Here is a 25,255-nt window from a genome sequence, read left to right as displayed (position 1 = left end):
AAGATGGAATAAAAATGTATATTTCTGGGTTATGTTCTATGCATCCTCTGTTAAGCTGGAAACATTTCTTTAAATGTATTCATGCAGTAACGATGAACTATAATATCATCATGGTGCCTGTATTTGAATGGTTATGTTGGCTTTCTCACAGCATCAGTGATGAACAGGATTCGGATCCACGTGCTGCCGTCCAGCAGAGGTCGAGTGACTCAAGCTGCTCGTACCCAAGAACCTCAGACCTGCTCTTACGCCCAGAGACCATGTTCACAGCCTCGCCTGGAGGGCCTAGAGTTCTGCATCAAACATGTACTTGAAGATAAAAATGCTCCCTACAGGCAATGCAGCTATGTGTCAAACAAGAATGGCAAGCGCTGCCCCAATGCAGCCCCAAAACCAGAGAAAAAAGAGGGGTGAGGGGGTTTGTTTATTCCCTTAACACACTTACCCCTGGTTTCACAGACAAGGCTTAAGACTAGTCCTAGACTAAAATGTAAGTCTGAGCGGTTTCAAATGAAAGAAACTTGCACTGACTGATCTTTTGAGTCAAGATGCACACCAGTAATGTTTTTTTTTTCGAAGGCACGATTATAAAAATTACTTTAATGTCCTAAATTAACTATGGCCTAATACTGGCTTAGGCTAAGATCTGTCTATGAAACTGGGCCTTAAAGTAACTAGAGATATTTGACCTTTTTTTTTTTTTTTAGGGTATCGTTCTGTGCAGAACATGCACGCAGAAATGCTTTGGTGCAACAAGCTCAAATGCGGAAGGCATCCACTTCAGGACCTTCCCCTGAAGTTTTGCTGTCTCAGATCAGTGGATACAGTCAGCTGGAAACTGGAACTTATGGTCAAGAGGGCCGTAGTGAAGCTAGCCGCATACTAGGTGAGATGTGACTTGGTTTTAAACTTGTGCCATTACTAATTAACCAGGCATGCTTTTGCTCTTGTGAACGTTAAATCTCTGGATGTGATGCAAACAAACCTGTGCATGTGTGTGTAAAGTGTAGTATAAGTATTAAAAGAACAAATTATGAATAATAGGTTAAAATTATTTATACCCTAGAAAATATTTTAAATTGAATCTGAATTATTACTATTATTCATTTATATACAAGAATATTTAGATTAATATAAGATTTTTTTCTGCTCAATTGAAAATTGCATCTAAAGGACTATTTGGACAGGACTAGTTTTCCAAAACTACGTGTTGAGTTTCGATTCTTGCCACCTGTATGTCTGCGATTTTCCATGTACCAATTCGGGCGGGGACTAACATTCCATGGTTTATTACAGAGGTGGGAGGGTCTGTTTGTGCTTCTGCTAGAACGATCACGCGCTCCGTAATGCGTGCATTGCACCATGTTTTAAAACAATGTTAATGTGTGGTGTCTTTAGTTTAACTGGTTTACCTTTTATTTTTGTAGTAGGCTAAACCCATGTTTAATTTTCATAAAGGTACATCTGTAATTAAAACTATTATGTAACTGAGTGCATAAATGAACGCTAGTAATCAGTATTAAGTTTACGATGATCTGGCTCATGATTTTATTATTATTATTTCTTAGCTGGGAAGCAAATATAATCAAACATGCGTGCGGAGGTAAGATAATTCGGTATTCGCGTTGGCCAAAACACACAAGGAAACGCGTTGTGAAATAAAATACCGCTGACAAACACAGACATTCGCATTCCGACAGGATTAGGTTTTCCTCAGAGGATCACCGAGTTTGCTGAAAAACAGGTAATTTGCTCTGGAATTATCACAGAGGTTGTGTGAGAAAAACACAGACGTGGCAGATTCGGACGGGATTAAAATCACCAAGTACGTCTGTGAAACGCAGATTTCTCTAACGACCCCCTGGTAAAACTAGTCCAGTCCGAATAGGGCTAAAGACTTGATAACTGATGTTTTTTTTTACATTTTTTTTTATGTAATTTGACGTTTTTCATTATTTGTCTTTTTTTTGTATAAAGTTACTAAAATAAGACCCATTTGTTTTACTACTTGAACATAAACTTTTAATAGATCTAAACATAAAATAATAAAAAAATTGTATAAAGGGACACAGTGTAGCATTTGATTCTTATGGTGATCTATTCTGTAATTATTTCCGTTGTATAGATGAAGAGAGTTGGAGTGAAGAGAAGGAATCCTATTGTTTTGGATCAGACCATGGAGAGGAGACCCTGACAGTGAAGATGAAAGTCTTGACAGTGACCACGAAGACCCTTTAAAGTGATATATTCTTCATTTATTTAACTTATCTGCTTTGTCAAAATTAGGTTTAATATGTCACCTGAGATGTCAAAATGAGATTGAAATGCGATTTTTCTACAGGCATGCGGGGGTGTACACAGCCGAGGAAGTGGCACTCATCACGCGTGAAAAATTGATCAGACTTCAGTCTCTCTACATAGACCAATTTAAACGTCTGCAACACTTATTAAAAGAAAAGAAACGCCCGTTACCTGCAACAGCCGCAAGATTGAACATGAGACCATTGGTAAGGCAGCTGCTTTTATCATTTGATTGCATTATGTCACATTTACAATCAATGTGTACTCACTTGTGTGGTGTGATTCAGGAGCAGCCTTTTAACAGGTCCAGAGGGGTGTCCATGAAGGAACGAGAGAACCTGAAAAAACTAAAGGCTCTGCGACGTGTTATCGCCGTCGCTATGGTGTGGAGGCCTTGTCTGCAATCGCCAACTCAGACAAAGAAGACAAAGCAATTACTGAGGGAGGAACGCCACAGGTATGGATGGACTTTCTAATAATGTCTTAAAGACCATAGAAGTTTTAAACACTGAACACTGACAAATGAGACAGACTTGAATTAAGTTTTATTGGCTTTCCCATACTGTCAGATGAGGCAGTCGGAGCCTAATGTCATGCTCCGTTATTTTTTGATTTATTTAATGTGTATGCACATCTAAATTATTTTGTGTTTTTTTCTGCACAGACGATGCGTTTAAGCCAGAGATGCATTTCCTTTGTGGAAGGGACTCGCTGTTCAAATCCGTGTCTGCCAATGACACGACATTGTGTCTCTCGTATCCTTAATTGTTTCCGTACATGTATATTGTGTGTGTGTGTGTATGTGTGTGTGTGTATACACAAACTGCTGTTTTGGTGTTGTAAGAATTTCTTCTTTGATAGTCTCATGTTCACTAAAGCTGCATTTATTTGATTAAATATATATTAAAAACAGTAATACTATGACATGAATTAAATTTTAAAGTATATGAATTTATTTTAAAGCCATTACTCCAGTCTTCAGTATCACATGATCCTTTTAATAAATCATTCTAATATGCTGATTTGGTGCTCACGAAACATTTCTTCTTATCAGTGCTGAAAACAGATGTGCTGTGTCCTTTATGTGATATCATTACATATACGTATTTGCAGGATTGTTTAGTGAATAACTTAATTTGAATAGCATTTATTTGAAATATTAGATATTTTGTTAACATTGTATATGTTTTTACTGCTAAAGAATATTATTTATTTGTTAAATACACGTATATATTTCTTTGTTATATGGGTATAAATGTATAGAGACACAGATGTATATATACTTTTGTAGCCCTGAATCAAGGCCCACAGCTTGCTGTAGCTGTTGGTTTCAAACAGCGGCTAATATAAAAGTCTTCTTATGGTATGTTGACTTTCCCAGAGTTATCTAATGGGTAAAGACGATTCACTTTGAAGGAACAATTCAAGTTTTCCACCTCCTCCAGCCTTCGATATCTTTGACATTTAAAAGTTCTTTCCAAGCTATGCCAGTGTTGGTTCTCCTAATCTCCTTAACCCTTCACCATAGACATTTATCAAGATAGTAGCCAGGTTTTATTCAAAATGTGCCCTGGTCTGAAGGACGTTCCGTGTGATCGTCCTGTGCACATGGGACAGTCAGAAGAGCCCCGCTGTCCTCTGCACCTGTCCCTGCCTCCTCCCATGTACCAGCCTGAGCAGGAGGAGTCTATTGCCCCGGAGCAGCTGCCGTCTGCACCCACAGACATGTACCTCAGTGCCGCAGAGCTCCAGCCAACAGAAAATCTACCTCTGGAATTCAGTGATGTATGAATTGTGTTGGTTTTCCTCATTAAAACTAGAGTTAGCTGTGTGCAGTTGCTTTCCTCATGTGTTTTTGGCACATTTCTTCATACTAAGTTTCATATTATCAGATCAGTTAACTCCGCAATCTGCACTATATTTCTTCTACACCTTGCTCCCGCTTCAGATTGCTTAGGTATCCATCAAGTATCTACATGCCTGCAAACAGTGCTGCTCAAACATGTCCCCTGCTGTGTAAATCAAATATCATAGCCTTGCATGAATGAAAAACAAATTAATCTGGATGTTCAGCAGTCATCTTCCTTTAATTTGTGTCTGACATTTTCTGTGTGCCCACAGTAAAACCTCTAATTTAATCTCATTTTTGGAAACGTCTCATTTTCCTCTTATGCTACAAACTATTTATGTGCTTTTCCATTACTTGTTCCCATTGCTTGCATTCAAGCACACAAACAATACTGCAAATGTACCCATATTTCTGGATTTTGTTTGCTGGTTATTCACTTGTTGACAATGTAGAGCTGTTTATTAGTATATTTTAGATTATAAACGGGTTTGCAACTGAAAAAATACTTAACCTGAATATAGATTGTGGAAATATTTAGATTTACTGTGAATGAATGGACCAAAAATTCAAAAATGAAAAAACATGAAAGTATCTTTAAAAAATCCAATGGCCCTTCATACTATATTTTGCATATATATATTTTTTCTTTTTATCTTTTTTTTTGGCACAAAAGTGCCAATGTTTTGATTTCCACTCCAGTTACCAGTCAATATTCAGGGTCATTTGATATTAGACATTTTGTCCAATCGTTATATATAATTTACAAATTCACAAAATATAATACTGTACATTATAATGGTGTGTAGCCTAATTTCAGTTTTGACGTTTAAAAAGATTTATTTTTAATGATTTGTTGATTAGTATATATATATATATATAGCAAAGAACTTTAATATCAGCAATGTATCAGTTATTTGCCATAGCGTAAACTAATTATTGTCGAGATTTTAAATATTTGCGTATCCCTTATCACTATGGTAATTAAAGTCTGCCAATGTGCAGGATCTTGACGCTGAAGATGAGGGTTTGCAGTGTCCCCCGTCCCCCTTGCTGTTCGACACAGCGCTTGCATTAGAAGACCAGACCATCAGAGCGATCGCCGAGGCCCCCATGGACATACTGACAGGGGCGGAGCAGGGCTACCTGGATGGCTCTTCCCAAGATGCTGAGCTCTCGGAGAGAGACGAGGTGTCTGTGGAAGATCAGGTAATGATTGTTACACTATCACTTGTCGGAATAATTAAACAATGCAGCTGAGGCAGTATGTCTTTTCCTTGCAATGACAAGTGGACATTTAAACCCCAAAACTGCTGTCTTATTTTACAGGTTGAATCTGAAATACTTGAAGCAGTTCCCATGCAGAATTCATCAAAGGACTCTGACACGAAAACAACAGATGCCTTATCCTGAGCACCTCGTGACCTGATTTAATCAGCTGTCGTACTGTTGATATATCAAACAGGCCACATATATATTTAAAAGCCATATTTCCGGAAGCTTGCTTTGATTTTTAACATTCTCATTACTTACTAAAATAGTACAGCAGCACATGTTCTGATATAGACTGTTAGTGTCTTGTGAACCTAAAGGGACTGTTATATGCACAGCTGGAGGTTTGTGTTTTATATGGTAAAGATGAGGTACATAGTTCACTACAAAAATTCTCAGAGCACCATTTCTACTTTTATCCAGTACATTTCTGGTTCCATATGGCATTTATAAACTCATAACTGGGATTCGTTCACTAAAATAAACCTTTACATCTCATCTTGTTCTTGTTAATTATAAATTTGCACTCATGAAAGGAGCTCCTCTGGGATAGTCAGGGTTCCCACGGTCTTGGAAAACCTAGAAACATCAGGGAGTTTTTATCTTCAGAGTAATGGAAATATTTATAGTGGATATACGAGGTTCTAGTAATGATCCGCTCAGTGTGTGGGGGTGAACTTGATTGCAAACACCATTTGATATGTGAGTGAACCGTTCTTTCGAGTTTTTTTTTGTTTGTTTGTTAAATAAAGGCAAAGGGGTTCACAAAAAAGATCTGAGTAATACATCAGTGAACTGTTCTCAAACTGATATTTTTAGGAATCTGTATCCAGTAAACAAATGACAGGAAAGGTCATGGAAACCGGTCAAAAAGCGGGAACACCGGACAATGAAATAGTGTCTTGATGTTGAACATTTACTAGTTGCTTTCTTTCCAAGCTGGGAAATGATGCAGGTACTTGTGTTTTAGGAGTATGGTAGCTTTATAACACAAAACATAGTTCAAAATAAGTTTTAAATTAATATTTATGTTATAGTTATATAACAAGTCAAATTAAAAACAGATAATAAAGATTAGGCACAGAGCATTAAAAACTGCATGTCAGCCCTGAAGAAAAAAATAAAGCTGAATCGTTGCTTAGTCACAAATCATGATTAATGAAATCACTGCAGATGCGAAGAAAAGGGAGAGAAAAAATGCAATGACAGTGTAGCTTAAAAAAAAACTGCTTTAGCAAATAAAAACTACTATTAAATAAGATGAATGATAACATGCTTTTGAAAACGCTACGTGGAGCACAAGACAGGCCCTTTTACTAAAAGTGGGGCGGGCAACACAATTTCAAGCCATGACATCACTTTTCCTGCGAGTGCTTTAACCTAAACACGGGAAGAGAGACGGATGGGAAGAGACGACGATAAAACCTCTAATCAGCGGCTGGAGAGACAGATCAAAATGTCCACAAGCTGTGAATTTAAAAGTAGAGTTCAAGGTATTTCTTAGCGATATTCATCGGGGATATTTTCACACCTTCCGAATCAACACAAGGACCGCGCGAGGTAAAGATCCCTTTTTCCCCCTGCTATCGCACGCTGTTTGACGTTTACATGTCGAAAGTATGCTGATTTTGCAAAGTGCAATGTATTATGGGCGTAGAGGGTTATATTGTGGTATTCAATGTTGAAGTGGGTGGTGTAAGATTGGAAAGGGAAATGTGGGGCATTAGCCATCCGGCTATCTGGGACACCGGTGGGGCTGTAGACTGAGGATGCTTGTCGTGATATCCTGCTTTGCTCAGAAATGCAATACGCTTGGCTCTTTAATTACTGATTCTGCATCAATCGACTTCTTTTGAGTTTGCTTCATATATAAACAAACATTTCATTCATATATTTTTTATTGCAGGGCACAAAAATCACAATAATCCGATTTTATCCTAAGCCTTTGCATCAGTTTTCCCCGGATCACTGTGTTTTATGTAGTTTAAGTTATAGCCCTTCCTCTTTCTACGTCATACGTGAAGCCTGTTTATAGTTACACACTTTGGCAACCCGCAACTTTTGTGTCTACTTGTGTGTGATGAGAACGCAGACTGCATTGTAAAACTGCTAATTTTGGCAGTTCATTCTGCTTGAGACCCTAAAACAGCAACTAATTCAAGAGTAATTGAGGGTAAAAACATGCCCCCAGCCCCTCCCCTTTAATATTTTACAGATGTTTTTCACATTTGCTAGTCCCATGTTCAAAACCATGTTAAGACTGGCTTACAACCTACTATTCTCCTACATTTAATGTTCAAGTTTCAATGGCAGTGCAGTAGAGATATTTGGGTCATTTTTCTTGTTTCTTATATGACTAAAAAAAACAAAGCATTGCTGTTTAAAAGGTCATTTTTATTTTCCTAATATGTAAGAGTGTTGAGATGTTCAGTTTGCTGCACAAATGAGCATTTAAACTTCAGAAATGAATTATAATTAAATCTCCAGTTAATAATACAATAATTTTTTTTTCCTGGGTGTCATTACAAAACCAAACAAAAAAGAACAAAAGAACAAAAAAGTCGGTTTTTGAAAAATGTATGTCATAAGCTGTCGATTTCTTTAAAGTTAATTGACTGCTAGTTAAATTGATGTCATAAAGTTTTATCCTTTAATTTTTTTCTACCAGAAAGTGAAAAATATCATTAGCATCACATCATTAAGATCGCACATTGTACCAAAATCTATTTAAAAGTTGATTGACCATGATCAGATGTTCCTTATGTGCCAAAAGCTTAACATAGATTGAAGAAAGTTTCATTTCTAAAGATTTCATTTAATCCAAAGTCCCTCTAATTGAAGAATCCACCCATTTATTCTTACATAGTGCTTTTGGAATTTTGATGCACAGCCGATTAGATAAATAAGGTCCCCAAAATAGCTGACAGCAATTGGAGGCGAGATAAACTCCAAATTGCTCTGTAAACCAAATGGCCACAGAGGACATCAGAGGCAGCAGGGGGCCTTGCTGATAGTCATGGTCTTGTGGTGATTTTGTGAACTACTCCCATGATCACAACATTATCTTCATGTGGCTTTTGATGTTTTTGCATGCCCGAAGGACATGCATTGTCCTTAATGAGAGTCAGATGACATAGGCAAGTTCACATTATTAAAGATTCCAAGACACTTAGTGAGGAATTCAGAATGTTTTCCTTCGTGGAATCACTCAAGAGATGTGCGAAATTATGAAACCGTTTCCATGGCTCCAGTTTATCTGTTTGTCCAAGTATATCTAAACAGTTTGTGTTGTTTTATGCTTATTTAAAAGACTTCTAAAATGTATTCTTACCTGTAGAACACACACATGCTTGTTTTGCCCTAGGCAGTTCATGTGAAGCTGATTTCCTCATTGGGCATCTTTACTCTGCAATTCAGTTAGTTTCATGTCTGTCACCAAAACAATTTTGGATGCAATTTTTTTCTGCTTTGAACTATTTCTTTCATTACATAGGAGAGACTTTTTTCTGCTTTGAACTATTTCTGACATTACATAGGATTGTCCTAAATGAATCGCAAACACCTTTCAAAATTTCATTCATTATTTTCTTCCACAGAAACGATGGACTCCATACTAATAAATCTAGCAAATTCTGCAGAAAGCCGCTGACCAAAGAGGTCGCGCAGCTATTGTTCTCATATATACATATTTAAATAAGATGCTATCAGTCATACATTTCAACATGTACAGCTCCCATGTGGCCTGAAGTTGTTCCTCTGTTATGTTGTAGCTTGCGAACAGTGCCACTCGTTGTTTTTCCAGGTTGTGGCTCATGATGTTATTCCATGGATTGCAGCCCAGAATGGATGGGGGAGATTGTGCTTGGTCACCTGATCGTAGTGCGCGGCAGAGATGCCGATCAGCTGCTATCACAAAGCAGAGCCGCATACAAACAAAACCCCTGTGAAACATCTGATAAAGAAATTAAATCACACAGGGTGCTGTGGGAAAATTTTGAAAGTGATACCTTTCAGATTTCTCCCTTCCCCAGGTTTAATGTTTTGTTGATGAAAGGTTTATGTTCTTGATATGTTATTCGGTGTGGAAGGGCATAATTATTGATTATTCCCTTGAAATTGTAATTGCGATTATTATTAATTACGATTATCACATTGAATGATGTTTATACCATTGTTTGATGCAACTGCATGCCGTATCTTAATATGAAAACAAGCTGAAAACACTTACTGAAAACTTTAGTGCTTTTCTATAGTATTACGCCTCAAAAGTCAAATATACATCGGATTTGTTTCTTCTTTAAATTATAAAAAAATTAAAATGTGAATTGTATTATAATGTTATACAAAAACTAAAATTAAAATAATGGGGAAAAACCCTTAAGATAACATAGAAAGAAAAAAAAAAACATTTTAAGCACGCAACGATTAATTGTCACTTTGTCCGATTACGTAATTGTGGCATCCATAATTGTAATCGCAATTTAGAAATTAGATTAATTGTGCAGCCCTACAGTGCAGCTTTAAGGCGAGACGTCCTAAGTGAATATGGTAAAGATTTATAATAGTCACCATTCCTTCCTAGTTGTTTGATTACATTATATGTCAATTAGGCATTACTTAGTCATTTCCAGTTATTATATATTTCCAAAGCACCGTATAAAGCCACGTTCAAAATGTTGTTTACGTTTTGAAGTCCGAACTTTTTACAGAGGGGATTTGGAGTATTTTTTTATTGATCTAGAAACATGGAAATACTGTTAACAGCAAATGTCACTATGATTTGGGGAATAAATTGGTATAAAAGCAGATTATTTATTAGCGAGTAAAAACCTTCAGAAAATAGATGGGAGTAAAACTGTAAAGATTGGTGCTAATGAATTAGAGATTTTTTGGCTCAGTGCAAGAGAACCTTGCAGAAAGAAAAGTAAATAAAATCATCTGAAATCAGCCTATATGCTGGTTTAAGCTGGTCAAACTGGTCTCACTGGTCTCCCAAACTGACCAGCTCTTTAACCAGCAATGACCAGGCTGAAAAACCAGCTAAAACCAACTAGATTATGCCTTTTTTTATCAGGGAAACCTTTATAGAAATGCAATGTAATTGAAATCTACTTATACAAATAAATGTGGTACAATAATAATAATAAAACACTTAAAAGGGTATTTTGGAGTATTCTGCAACATCATGTTATAAATAGCCCAATAGCTCAAAATCTCAAAATAGTTTTTGCCTGTAGTGTCTCGCCTTAAGGAAACACCTCTGAAAGTAGGGAAGTGAACAGTTCCTTAAATACAGATGTGAAACTGTAGAGTTTTTATAGCTTGCACGGTTTAATTCGTGCTGCGCTTGATCATCTAAACATGGCTCTTTGGACAATCAGGGCTGAGGCATAAAATTGGACCTTTGGCAGTGACTGTATAACCAGGCAGCCCGATTGAGGCCCAGTAGTCCTGCATTAGTGTGAGAAAATGGAAGCCGTCATTACAGCAGCATCTTTCTTGTCAACATAAAAGGTTAAAAAGTATACTGATGGGCCAGAGTTGGCACAAAGCGTGTTTAAACTCCCTCTAGACACGCAGGCTCTCGTTTTACCCATGCTGGGTTAGGACGGCAATGTCTGTTATCAGTTTTCCCTGCTGGTGCATTTCCCCTCACCCTGCACCCCGGAAAACAGTTACCATGGTTATGGATTGGGGGATCATATAAATGCAGAAAACTCATCAATTACTCTGGGATGCTGGAAAGATATGCTGTATACAGCAGGGAAGTGGGCTGCCATCTCCCCAAGACATTACTACTGTTTTCACAAACACTGCAGATATTTGGATGAGGGCAATTACTCTTGCAGCATTCTCTCCTTCCAGTCTGTGTTGTGTTTTTGAAGTGCATAGTGAGGCTTTCTTGCAAATTCGTACCTGTATTTTACACATTCACATGTATATGGGTGTCTGACAAGATTTCCTGATAAAATAACAAGGCAAGGTTAGTTAATTTGTAAATAGTCGATCCATAATCATATTTATGATTTAATAATTAGGAGGGTGAGGAGCCCTTTAGAGTAGTATTAAAAAAACGTTTTGATGATTATTAGGATTTTTGGTCACATCTTTTAAAAGGTGTAAGGAAAATATTTTATGCTTCTTGGTTATACACCACATGACATTGTTAGCCATTAACAGTGTTATTTTAGTATTTCTGTAGTAATTAAATATTGATTAATATTTTTAATTAGCTTTTATGTTTATATTGTTTTATTATATATATATATATATATATATATATGTATATGTATATATTTATTTATTTATTTATTTATTTTAATTTTAGCTTTAGTAAATTTAGTAGTTCAATTTCAGCTTATTTTATTTGAATTGTTTGCCAGCATTTCTGTTTAAACATTTTGGAAGTTATGTTTTTCATCTAATATTTAAATTTGTATTTTCATTTTAGCATTATTTCAATTAACATAACTATTTGTAATAGTTTTTGTTATCAGCATTGGTCATTAACTCATTAGACTTTTGTAGAAAATGATATAAAAGATGTTTGAGTACTGATATTAAACAGAAACATGGCCAATGCATTTTAAACTATATTTTTTCTAATGTTTTTTCCATTTCTTTCTCATTGACAGTCTTCTATGTCAATGACCCGTGTATGTTAATGTATATATTATTACAGTGGGTTTGTCAAGATTACCTTCCTGGATACTTGGCCAGTAACAGTATCTTTTGCATTGAACAGTGGTTCTTAGAGAACCTATCAGTGGTGACCAAGTGAAAGCAATGCACCATTGCAAAAATATATGGATTTATTTTGCTTCACATTCACACTGCAGAGATTAAAAAAAAAAAAAAAAGCGAAGCAAACATTTGCTTTGGTTTCTCACAGTGCGCCAGTCTTCAGCTGCAACAAACATTCAATTCATAGTTTTACTCAGCGGAAATATGCTTCGGAATGTGGCCTTAATCAATTCAAGCAAACCAGGTCAATGGCACATCCTGTTTGGGGAGAGAGGGGATAAATGTCTACGATTTGGTTGGGCAGCAATGAGAGTCAAACAAACCTCATCATCATTGCTGTAGAGTGGGGCAGTTGTACAGCACCATACACTTGATATGGCAGGGGTCCCTTTTCTCTGGCACAAAGAGGCTACAGTCACGGACCCCCTTTGAAAAGCCACACCACCACCCTGTTTGAAAGCCAGGAAAAATGGCCTCACGTGCTTTCATTTCCCTTCTTTTTTTCTCTCCAAATGAAAGCATTGGCGGTTTAGGATCCAGTGACCTTTAGCCTGTTAATTACGCCAACTATTCCCCTGAGAGGCTTACCAAAGCTGATGTATGTTATGTTTATGTTAAATATGCATCCTGCCCTTCCACAGGGTCACTTCTTTTAAAACACCCACATTATCAATCTGGCTCAAAAGAGCGGCTCAAAAGAGCGGTCAGTTATCTCTGCAACCTCTTTTGGCTGACAGAATTCGCATATTTATGTAGCTGAAAGGATTAATGGCTAGACATAAGTACATGCAGAACACATTAATATGGCTTAAATATGGATTCTAGCGTTTCTAAGTGGACAGTGTGGCAGAACAGAAGAGGTCATCCATATTTCGAAATGTAAATAAAACAAAAACTACATTTATATATAAAAAAACAATCAATAAAAGTTTTTGTCAATATCAAATCAATGTGATTTAGGCATTACAATGATTTTGGGTGACAGAATATATTTATTTATTTATGTACAGTAGAGGAAAAAAAAACTACACTATTAAAAAAAAAATCTGTAAAATAATGAATCAACATTTTTGTTTAGGCATCACAACCAACAGACTTTACTTATGTATGTAGGGCAGAGGATTAATGGTGGGACGGAATGCAGAACACATTAATACGCTTAAATATAAATTCTTGCATTTCTAAGTGGACTGCGGCCGCATGCGGCAGAACAAAAGAGGGAAGGTAGGGAGCTGAAGTGACTGTGCATCCCAGCTGGAAGGTGCTGGAGGGCATCCTCTTTGAGCCACCGCGCCTGGTGTCCAGATGTTCAGTGGCTGTGTCCATGTTCACTGGCTCTGCAGTCTGCTGAAAGCCCGGCTTCGCTGCACTTTACTACAGTGCCGGCACGAGGACACCGGCTCGGCCAGCGCAACTCACATGCCAGTCTTTAAACCAAGCATATAGCCCACTGTTTTATTATCCTGAGCTGTTTATTTTACAATAGAAGAACATTTTTCCAGGTTTGTTAAACGTGCGGCTTTTCTTTCCTTTGTTTATCAATGGAACCCGATCCCGACCCTCCCTCATTTTTCCCAATACAGTAGCCAGGGTGACATTTAGTCAAGGTGGTAACCATGACTACAAGATTATTCTGCTTTGGCTTTACCAGATGTCCTTGTCCCGTAGATACAGCGTTTACTCGTGTGTTTGTGACCTCCAAGTCAAATTTGCTTTGTCAGGCGGGTTATTTTGTCTCGGCGTGTTTGTACGGTTCGTACTTGCATGGTGTATTTGGAATTTAGTGTTCATCCTTGAATAGATGCGGAGGATAAATACTGTTAGATAAGTCATTGTTTATTGTAAAAAGTCATGGTACTCAATTTTCAGTGTTTACTGCTACATAATTGTTGCTGTAATACTGAAGACGTGTTCCCCGCGGGGCAGAAGGATTGGTCAGTTTAGCACAGTGGCGTCCCACCCCTCCTCCTTCTCCCCTCGGACTAGTGTCACATTTCTAAAAGGTGGATCATCCCCTCCACCTCACTTGGAGTTCAGCACATTACCGCCCATTAAGCTGTCTCACTCTCAATGGAGGCTTTTTTTTTACAATGAGCCTGATTTATTCGTTTAATCCTCAGTCACCCAAAGGCTTTGTCATTGACCAACTGCTGGCAAATGGAAGTGGACCTAACGTTAACAAATGTCTGTTGCAAAGATTTTTTTTTTATTAGGTATGGTATTAAAATTCAGACCGATACCTATTAGCTGATATATTTTTTTTAAATTTAGCAGTCATTAATTATTATTATTATTATTATTATTATTATTATTATTATTGCATGGTATTACTATCTAAAAGAAAAACACATTAAAATCAATTATTAAAATCAACAGTAAATTTCACAACAATGTTGTGATGCCTAAATTGTATTTATTTAGATATTTTTTTACATTACGAAATATTTATTTACATTATGTATTTATAGAAATTAATATTAATTATGATATCTGCTAAAGGAAAATTCAGTTTGAATACAATAAAATATTTATTATTATTATTATTATTATTATTATTATTATTCATAATTTAGTGCCATTTTGTTGTAGAATTTTAAATCCATCCATCCATCCATCCATCCATGGACATATAGATACACTACAATAATATTGCACAATAATTACTATTAGTAATGCAATAATACCATTTAATAATAATAATATGTTGAAAAGTAATAGATACTAATTTTAAAAATAAATAACTGATGTAGTGTAATATATTATGTGTCTTTTAAAATATTTCACTTTCTGTTCTGTATCCTGTGGAGTATAATTTTGTGGTATCTCAGTAACATGCTTTTCTCAAGCATCCGATAGTCTCCCACACAGAATCCAAGATTCCTTAATCAGCTCTATCAAATCACAACGTTATTGTAGTTATGTAACATTTGTGAGCTCCAGATATTGCTCAGTCAGGCTCAATCAACCGTCTTTAAATGTAATTGCCTGCATTACTTCCTTTGAGGTTTTCTAATTGGGCCAAATGTCCAGCTGTGTTTAAGGAGATGTAGTTCAGCAGAACTGTTACAAGCATGTTAATGTCACTTGGCACCTGGGGCTTACAGACGCTTTCAAGTGTGCTCGTCTTTGCATGTCATTGCTGAGTAGTGAATTGGTAACACATTGGAAAGCCAAGACGACCTCCCAATAAGACTCTGAATGCCTGACATTTAAGACTTTCATGTCACAATACACCTCATTATGGATCCGGATCATATGTAATGACGTAAGTCTATCCCTCATGGGTGTTTAGAGACGTGAAAGTGGAGTTTAAAGGATCACAATAGCCCTTTGTCCAGAAAGCTCTCACCCCTTGACTGTTAACTCCAAGACAACATGTGACCCCCTTTGCATTTGGGTCATTTCATCCAATTTGGTCGTCTCATGTGAAGACACTAACACTATCTGAGGTGGAATTCCTCCTAGAGGCATGCACATATGAATTAGTGTCTGCCAGGGTCATGATCTGAGGTTCATTCACAGTCAAGGATGAGCTCTTTCAGCCCTTTGGCCTTGCAGACGGCCCTGTAGCCATAACTCAAAGATATTTAGATAAGCTTTAAGTGCCTGCAAGAATTTTGTTGCCCTTTGAGCAATGTGATTTTTAAAAAAAAATTATTAGGGGAGGATTACGAAAGTGTCAAAATCTCCTCTCAAGTTACCAATGAGTATGTAAGTGACATGCACAATTACAACTGAGCAAGAGTTGAATCTGTCTGTTGAAGTATGCATGACACAATGTGTAAGTGAGCTACAGCCATATTATCCATACGAGGACGCTTAACCCAGACCGGTACAATTACAGTCATACTAAAGCATTTACAGGACAGTTTAAAAAGTTTGCTTTAGTCCGACTTCTTAAAAGAAAACAACAACAACAAAAAACAAAAAAAAAACACTTTTTAAGTAATATACATATATGACATATTTTCTAAATTGACTAGTCAGTGAGTTACCTTATGTTTACTTCTATAGCTCCAGCTTGCGGACAGCTTTTCGTCAGTGTTACAGTTCGCTGATGTCCTTGCACACAATCCACGTGCAGCCCGGGGCTATTGTGCATGTGCGAATGATTAAATCGCTCAAAAAGAGCGGCCCACTAGATGCGTCTGTCCATGCTCACTGCCAAAGGAGTGTGTGTGGCAAAGCGAAACATGGAAAATTTACTATATACCTGAGTTTAGAGATTGTCGTGTTCATCCTAATCTGTTTTAAGGGTGACCTGTGTATTTTGATAAATTGGTGTTGGGTTTTCGTTGACATAAAATGCTTTCAAAAACAGCTAGATGAAACGCAACTGAATGGAAAAGAACATCTTTTTTAGTTTAAAACTACTTTAATGAAGTATCTTAATGCTCATGGCAAAGCACACCAATAAAACACTGGAAGATGTGATCTACTGGCCAAATACGTCTGTCTGAATGTGTATAGCTAATGTAGTGGTGCTTTCAAAGGGGTTCATTTGTTTAATTTTGGTCTTTTCTTGTTTTCTAGTCACAAATGATCTTATTTATATCTAAAACTTCCTAAAACAAAATAATTTTAACAACACTGCATAAGATATTATTTTCATAGATGGTATATTGAATATTAGTGTTGAATATGAGTGTATTATGTCTTCACGGTGTTATTCATGTACTATTATAGTGTGTATTAATATTTTGAATTAGCTTTTTATTATAATTTCAGTGTAGTTTTAGTTTTTTTATGAGTTTTGCCATGTTTATTTTACATATTTCTATTTTTATTTTTTATTTCAAGTATGTATCCGGGATGTGTCTTCTTTTCCCAGACACTTGCATCTTTGGCAGCAGTGTTCTTTATCCAGGTCAGCTTTTGGTCACGCAGCTCCACATTAACTTCCACAGTATCTGCAGTCGCAATCCAATCAGTGCAAGTCTGATAAAGCAGTCTCAATCCTCTTAGAAAAGAAGCTCCTGCTCCTTGACAAGGGGCTGAGTTGCCTGGGTGACTCCATTTTCTCCCCTGTGCTCGTTCGGATATCCGTCCTTGTCCTCATCTTTGTTCGGGATGCCTTTTTGAAATATAACCCCCTCTGATTTTATGGCCTCTCCAGCAGTAGTAGGGTTAATATTTAGCTGCAGCCGTTGGAGGAGGGAGAGACACTCAGAGGATAGGTGGTGGGGGCTGGCCCACAGCTGTTGTAGTAGGTTGGGTCTATTGGGGTAGAATGCCTGCCTCACACTCCCTTGAACAATGGGAGGACATGGAGGCCACTGCATACAGCATAGACAGCTTCCCCGAACTTACCTAATGACAGGCACTGTACTTACCGAATAATGTGAGGAGGATTTCCAAAGGGGAACATTAAAAAATTGCAACGGGCTTCTTTGTGGCGTTAGCGGATCCGGGTCCCGTGTTTCACATGTGCCTTGCATGGGCTGCACTGAAACGTCTGGGATGTTCTGACTGGAATTAAAGGTAATTTTATCCATAGCTGTTCACAGCGCTGGTTCTTAGCCCCGGCTGAATCCTGTCTGTATGTTTCTCGCTGTATTTCATTGACTTGTGTTTGCAGGCACTTTGTCAGAAGTGCGTTTCATGATATGTTGGATATCAGATTTGGCTTGGTATGGAATAACTATGCATTCAACGCTTGGCAAACAGTTTAACAGCAATCTTTACAATATATTTCTATTTGCATTAATGTTTTTGAAAGCTCTAGAAAGTTGCAGGTAGGTCATTGATTGATTCTGTGTGTTAATCAATCAAAATGGTTTGCTTAAGCTTGCATAGTGTAATGAAATGACCAATACAAGTTTTCCTTGTCCCGGAAAACAGCTGATGCCATTTTTAAATGGACTGTTAAAAAGTCTATTGCATCGCCATCTAGTTTAGAGAAGCAGTTGCATGCTAAAATGTAAAGAAATAAAATAAATCTATTTGCTTTGGATGAGGGACAACATGGCTCATCGTGCAGTCTGATGCCTGAAGGATTCATTGTTTGGGTGTGAGTGATCCCCTTATTTAACTCTAAGCTGACTGTAAGTAATTGAGAATTAGATTGGAGTTAATTCACAGTTAGTCTGCGAATCAAAATAGACATTGAAAAAGCTCAAGCTTTTGCTTACTCCTCTTTTTAGGTAGATAATTCTGCAATTAGGCCGTGTAAATGTAGACAACGTACTTCGTCTAGATAGGTGTGCTACCGCAAAGGACAGCAATAGTGCATGAGTCTGCAGATGCCTGCATGGTAACTTTGCTGAAAGCTACTGAGTAACATGGCTTGCCTTTTATGTTTTGTGCAAAATGGAGGACCAGAGAGTCCATAAACATTTTGGTGGGGAGGGCTTTGCTGTCACTGATGCGACATCCCGAGCGAGTGGACAAAATAATCTTCAGAGCACACCGAAAATTGGAATGGAAATCTTTATCGCAGCTGCATAAACCTGCATTATTCAAGATTTTATATATTTAATGCCACATTCAGGAATAGAAGCTTCCTCGCCGTACTTCAGAGACTCTTTATCCCCGGAATAATTTACATCAAAGAGAAAAAATAATGCCCTTAGGGACTTGATGGAAGGTCTATATGTTTGTTTGCTTTGCCACAGAGTGCTTGTATTCATTAGAACTCTATCCAGTGCATTTGCAGACTGTGTATTCCCTCTCTCTCTGTGATTGATCATTTTATCAGCTCGTAAATCATGCGAAAAGATCAATAATTGGGTTATGAAGGTGTCAGTGGGCTCTGTGCCCATTGTGCAGGGTGTGAATAATCAGAGACCGTCTCTGCAGATGCCGATTGGCTGCTTCTTAATAACTCTTCGAGTGTGGGGGATGGAGGCGGAGCTCCCAGCACATTTTGGGATCCCAGAGAGCCCTAGTTCTGTTTGATTGCTTTATTCCACCCCTCCGAGCCATCCAGGGCCTCCCCCAACATCCACTTTCCCTTTTTCTATCGACACACTTTAAATCCTAATTTGCATTTTTCGAGATATCATTCATAACTGTACGAGGTCACACCTCCAAAAAATGCAGCGCCATGGCAGCCGTTCATTCATTCACGGCTTACTGATGAAGCTGGTTGTAGAAACATGAATATTTTTGCACACCGACTCAAAGGACTAAGTTCAAAAGGCTTGTACTAAATTTCTTTGAATAATAACTGTTTGTACTATTAATTACCAGATTCAAATGGTTTAATCTGCCAACCAATCATTTTGTTTTTGTAATTGCCGAAAAGTATATAAATTACATTAACTAGAAGGCATGTTGTTGATTTTCTGCTGGTCTTGACGCCCTTCTCTTGTACAGATAGGACCATAAATGAATGCCTGTGGTTCAATGATAAAAATACATTTAACATTGTGTGCAATCTAAAACTCCTTCATTATTCTCCCCGATGGTGTAGACATTCTCCTCTACATCCTTTGATCAACCTCTCAAGAAGCTGTGTCCTCTACATTGTCAGATAAGAGTGGCTCTCTTGTGTTTGATTAATTCAGGAAAAGAGACCGTGGCCTCTGGTGTCTGACTCTGCCGTGTTTGTCGGAGTCTCGTCTCAGAGCATAGCTTTGATTTCTAGTCTTAATCACATTGTGTAGACTTCTCTCCTCTGGGCATCATACCAAGCCAGTGACTCAGAAGTATGTGAGAATATAAGTCCTACCAACGTTAACAGTAGTCTTTCAGAAGCTTAGCCTCGATAAATGTACTGCTTTACAGACAAATGAGTTTGGGGCCCTGTTTTGGGTATGCCACAGTGCTTTATTGCTATATTTACTATACAGCATATCAGTGGATTATGGGGCTTGCATTGTGCCTGAGCACTGCCAAGAATCCTGTTGGCATGGGTGCTTGTTTGCGTCTGTTTTTGCTTGTCGCTAAAACCGACTCCACTATGTTATGGTATATACAGCAGGGCTATAACCAGCCTAGATATTATGGTGGGCACATCCATCCTGTGTGTTCAGAATAGTTGTTGATCAATGTGGATTTTTCATGCATGATTCTTAAAGGGACACTTTATCCGAAAATGTAATTTACTCACCTTCGTGTTGTTCCAAACCTGTTTGGCTTTTGATGAACACAAAAGGTGCAAGTCTCTTCCACTCTTTTCAGTGTATAATGCTGCCAATATTTTGTGGTCATGTTCCAAAATAACAAAAAAAGTAAAGTCACATAATTTATATATGGTGTTTTTATATAGTACAGATTTTTTCAGGAAAATAATAATGTTGTAAAATTAACCAGAAGATGAAATCATCATTATTCAGCTCTGTTTAGTCCAGAACTTTAGTCCTGTTTCTATTCGGTTCAATAACTGTCAATGTTGCAAGTCATTAAGATGGTCCATGCGATTCATGCATGATAATGACATCGTTTTTTGTAAAAGAGTCAAGATTCTTTTGTGTTGCATGTTTTAAATTAATAATTTTATCAAATTCACATTAATCTCAATAATTTCTGCATTAATAATGCAGCGATTAATAGCTCACTGATGATTGCCAGTAAATGTTGTTTTTGTTTGGTCATAATGTTGGATGTTGTCTCTCTGGAGACTTTTGAGGAAGGCCCAAAAGTACAGTAGCAACAGAGGGGAAGTTCTTGACTGATCTCTCCACTGACGGTATTATCATAAAGATTCTAAAATAGGCTTTTGAGGCTCTGTTTCAACAGAATCAGTTTACTGATACTTTTTTTTTTTATTGCCTGCAAGTGATTCGTAGATAAAAAAGAAAGATGATCTAAGCTGGTGGTGATCCTCTTGAGATTTTGCCCTGCCCTGGCCTCCAGCATTTGGAAAACGGTCAAGCATTAACAACATAGGGTAAAAATGTAGAGACGCGACACAGTTCTAGCTAATCCAGTATTGCAAATGTTGTGAAACCAATATGCCATCACGTACGCATAATATGCAGATGTAGCTTCCTTGTTGCTCGAGATCATCTTTATCACACAACTCTTTTAGACAGATGCACATCTCGAGCGTGACACAGTGAAGTCCAGAGGGATGTTTTATTTAGGATTTTTCTTTTCAGACAAGAAACAAGAGTACTAACCTGGAATACCTACTACTCCTCTAGCTTTATTCACTCTACAGTGCATTGGATTTTTACTATATTGATTTCTTGGTGAGTTTTATTTTATTTTACTATTTTATTTTATTATTTTAAAATGTATTTATATAGTTATCTATTTATTAAATATCTAGTACATTAGCCGTAAAATACTTTTATAGCTTTTGTTGATGAATTCAATTCTGGATTTAAATGATCATTTATCACTTATGTATCAATTGTCTTTTTATTTCTTAAAAGTGTCTTCTGTATGAATAATATAAATGCTTCTGCTTTGCATGGCTTAATGTTTGACAGTTAGGCTGCAAATATATCTTTCTCAATCGGAAGGCTATGCCTTGTGTCCTTGTGAAAAGAGTTTGTCATGTGAAAGGAGCCTTCTGGCGATGCAGGAACTACCAGCTCTATAGTGTGGCCTGGAGCCTGTCGAATTGTGCCATCTTTACTGTTAAACAGAGCAGTGCTCTCTGACCCACTGCACCCTGTCAACCCTCTGACCCCAATAGCCTTTGTGTTCATTTACTTCCAGATATGTAGTTTTCATTTAAGCTAATCACTAGCAAACATTTAGAGTCTATGGATAACCTTGCTACATAAATGAGCACACAGAATGCCTAGAGGATCAATAAAGAATACATCCCAGGAACATATTGATTTTTTTGATTCAGTTTTGCAGTGATAGTCCATCTGTTGACTACATCCGGTGTTCATAGTGAAGGTCAAGATTATGGTATAGTGCAGTGATGGGAATAGGTGGATAAAGGTGACTGGAGGCTACCGTGTAGTTAAACGATGAGGACGCTTAAATTAACAAAAAAAAAAAAAAAAAAAAACACTTTTAGCCATTAAAATCTGATTGTTAACACAAGAGAAGCAAATTTTATATATATTTTTATATCACTTGGAGTTCAAAATGTATCCAGTATATTTTTTGGTCACACTGGTTTTTGGATCATAAATGTTACTTTTTTGTATAATTATAGGTTTTGTTATAAGTAAAAAGTTGAACATTGGACAATATATTGGTTAATGGCTTCAAAATGTAAATACCTATCAATATGGGTAATGCAGTGCATCCCTACGTTTGATAAAGTAATATCTTAATGAGCACTGCAAAATTTGGGTAATGGTAAAATTCTTAGTTTGCCAAGCAGGTTTGACCATAATAATTTATTAAATGCACAAATGCTTCGGATAGCAAACATTTCATATGTAATTGGTTTAATTTCAGAATACCTCAGACTTAAGTGTTCTCATATTCTTTAGCACGCACTAGAACAGGCTTCTTTGAACACTGTTTTGTTGTCTTAATTTAAATGCAGGTCAAGAGGATCTGATTCTGTGCCCCATTCAGTAAGTCAGTAGGTCATGAATCTGCATGATGGCTGGAATCCTCAAGTTTTTTCAGACCTCTTCAGTCTAATCCTCTCTGAAGATGTGTCTTGCCAGGGACTCAAGTCCTGCTTAATCACTCAGAGCTGTCTCAAAGGCTTGATAATCACACTAACTCTTTTACGTCGAGATTAAAAGGCTCACTGCGAGTGTGTTCTGTAGCAACTCAGAAAGCACAGAAGAATGTTGGAAAATGAATGGAAGTCTGGTTTACAGATTGTTTAACCAGTTGTTTACAATATGCAAACACCCAGTTTGAAAAAAGCATACACCCAGTTTAAAATAAGCAAGAATCTGAAACTCTTTAAAGGTTGAGTATGCAATTTCTGCTTCATTGGCACACTAAAGAGAATTGCATTAATGATGTGTCTTCAAACCAGTTTGGCCAAACACGCCCCACATCTTTTATCCGTTGGACAAACAGACAGCCCTGCCTCACACTTACAGTTTTCTCTGTATATCAAGCTGGGACAGAAGAGTGTATTTATGTCGACATTAAAAACATTTGACAGTTTGATTTATATGAAGAAATTATTTAGTACAGCTTTTATTTCACTCTGAGTGGTTTAGGTAGTGGGAACTGTAAAAAAAAAAAAGACACAATAAAATCTCTTTCTTTTTGTTAGGTAGAGACGATGTCGGAAGAGGCCCAACATAGAGTAGATGAGGACTTCGAGTCTGAGGAGGGTGATCTGGAGTCCTATCTAGAGGAAGAGAGTAGCAGTGAGCTTCTGGAGCGAGTGAGAGAACTTCAAGTAAGTACCATCTACTTTCACCAAGAATGCAGTTTTGTTGACTTTTCTTCCTTGACTTACTGTTTAAACTGTTCTATTTTTGTATAGGCCGAGAACTCTGCCCTTTCATTAGCAAACGAGAGTCAAAGAGAAGCATATGAACGATGCTTGGATGAGGTGAGTTCCATACCAACCCATGCATTTGCCTTCCTGTGGATATTTGCTGTTTCTGTATAATGCAGAAGCCAATTAGATATTCAGATGATAAATAAAATAGTCCTGAAAGCATTTAATGTGTAATTTGTATGTTTGTTTGTAGGTCGCTAACCATGTTGTCCAAGCTTTGCTCAATCAAAAGGTAAAAACTTTGTGGTTTTGCATCAGGAGCATAGTTATAAAAACTTCATTTGAACTACAAAGTCTTAAAGACTTTTATATTTAATTCATATTTGTTTTCATATGTCTTTCAAATTATTGAATTATTAAATTATTGATTATTTATATGTTGGTTGTATATTTAATAAGTGATTTAAATATTCTAGTCATATATTTTTAAAAAATGTTTTTAAAAGCTATGGATTCTTCTTTTAGGATCTCAGAGAGGAATGCATTAAGCTGAAAATGCGTGTGTTTGATTTGGAGAGGCAGAACAGAACACTTTGTGAGCTCCTGCAGGAGAAACTGCACAGTCAGTCATGTGTACATCAGCAGGTAAATGATTAAATCCTTCAACATACAATGACAAAATGCACAGGGCAGGTCCGATTTTAGTTTGAAATTTGTTTTTCACAAAACATTCTTCAAAGTCCACAGGGATGTTCTATTATGTTTGTTTGCAAAATGAAAATATGGCTCAATTAACTTCTTCCTGTTTAATTTTCTTGGGCTGCTTGGGCAGCATTTTTTCATGTAACTACAAGGAATTTGTGTGTAAACAGGCAACAAAAAACTTGTGCATGCATAGTTGTTATACATGAGGTGTTTTGCATAATCCAAAAATTAATTCATATAAGAAGCTTAAAGCTTACCTGATGTGTCTTATCATAGCAGCCAGGACCCTGTCTGGAGCACATCGGCGAGCTGCAGCACAGTGAACCTAACAAACTGATTGAGGCTCAGAGGAATGCACAGGCCAAGGTAAGAGCTGTACACAAAGTCTTTGTTAAGTCAGTCTTGTATGACAACTTTACCTCATCCTTATGATTTGGTTCCCACAGGGAAGCAGTGAATGTGCACAAAATGTCATACCAGAGACCCAAGGCTCATCCACGTCCATGGAGGCCATGTCCCCATTCTTGAAGAAGAAAGCACACATTTTGGAGGTCCTCCGCAAGCTTGAAGAACAGATCCGCTTCGGTACCATCGTTCCTCTGGCATTCCCTCGATCTGTGATTATAGCCAAGCTCTTGCCTCCAAGGAGGCTGTATTAGCCTGTAGAGACAATTCATCCAGGTGCAATGCACCCAAAGCACATTGTTCCCATTCCTGTCCAGATGTTTGCACACATCAGCATTTGAATGGAGGAGAGCACAGCAATGTAAAATGTGGTAGTTGTAGCACATGTCTGATGCTGTCCAATAAAGGTTCAAGCAGCTTAGCCAAGAGTAGCCACATTTGTTGCACTTCAGCCCCCATTACCATTGATAACCTCAATTTGGCTCGGCCGGATTTCCAAGAGAGCATGGAAATGCAGAGCCTCCTGAAGCCTGCCACAGGTACAAGTGAACTGTTCATGAATAGGACATCTGGAGATTTGTCCATTCTTTCAGCAGAGCAAGGTCTTAACCCTCTGAATGATCCCCACTCATTAGAAGTCCCTGAAGCATACTCAAGACTGACCATTTCAGAAAGAGATCAGCCCAGAGGATCCGATCACGTGTTGG

At 37.4% G+C, this 25,255-nt stretch overlaps 1 protein-coding gene, 1 non-coding gene and 1 pseudogene across 2 annotated transcripts; all 3 read left to right on the top strand.

The window, feature by feature from the left end:
* Window positions 1-113: 113 nt before the first annotated feature.
* On the top strand, window positions 114-5,866 carry LOC113070624 (KAT8 regulatory NSL complex subunit 2-like; annotated as a pseudogene).
* LOC113070626 (small nucleolar RNA SNORA2/SNORA34 family) lies at window positions 3,589-3,725 on the top strand. Its single transcript, XR_003279964.1, has one exon. It is a non-coding gene; the product is annotated as a small nucleolar RNA SNORA2/SNORA34 family (small nucleolar RNA).
* An 870-nt stretch (window positions 5,867-6,736) lies between the features above and the next one.
* On the top strand, window positions 6,737-24,802 carry LOC113070625 (nck-associated protein 5-like). Its single transcript, XM_026244026.1, has 7 exons — window positions 6,737-6,979; window positions 23,265-23,393; window positions 23,481-23,549; window positions 23,692-23,730; window positions 23,964-24,083; window positions 24,420-24,509; window positions 24,590-24,802. The coding sequence occupies exons 2-7, from the start codon at window positions 23,274-23,276 to the stop codon at window positions 24,800-24,802; spliced, it is 651 nt and encodes a 216-aa protein (XP_026099811.1). The 5' UTR covers window positions 6,737-6,979; window positions 23,265-23,273.
* Window positions 24,803-25,255: the final 453 nt, after the last annotated feature.

This window comes from Carassius auratus, unplaced genomic scaffold, assembly GCF_003368295.1.
Source record: "Carassius auratus strain Wakin unplaced genomic scaffold, ASM336829v1 scaf_tig00004984, whole genome shotgun sequence".
NCBI classification, from domain to species: Eukaryota; Metazoa; Chordata; class Actinopteri; order Cypriniformes; family Cyprinidae; genus Carassius; species Carassius auratus.
The sequence above is the reverse complement of the archived record's forward strand: the minus strand, read 5'-3'. Positions and strand labels throughout refer to the sequence as shown.

Bases quoted from the DNA above. Each gene is read 5' to 3' on its own strand.
- LOC113070625 (XM_026244026.1), top strand. From the start codon at position 23,274: ATGTCGGAAGAGGCCCAACATAGAGTAGATGAGGACTTCGAGTCTGAG. The intron at 24,084-24,419 runs GTAAATGATTAA...GTCTTATCATAG, and splicing joins AGTCATGTGTACATCAGCAG to CAGCCAGGACCCTGTCTGGA. The intron at 24,510-24,589 runs GTAAGAGCTGTA...TGGTTCCCACAG, and splicing joins AGAGGAATGCACAGGCCAAG to GGAAGCAGTGAATGTGCACA.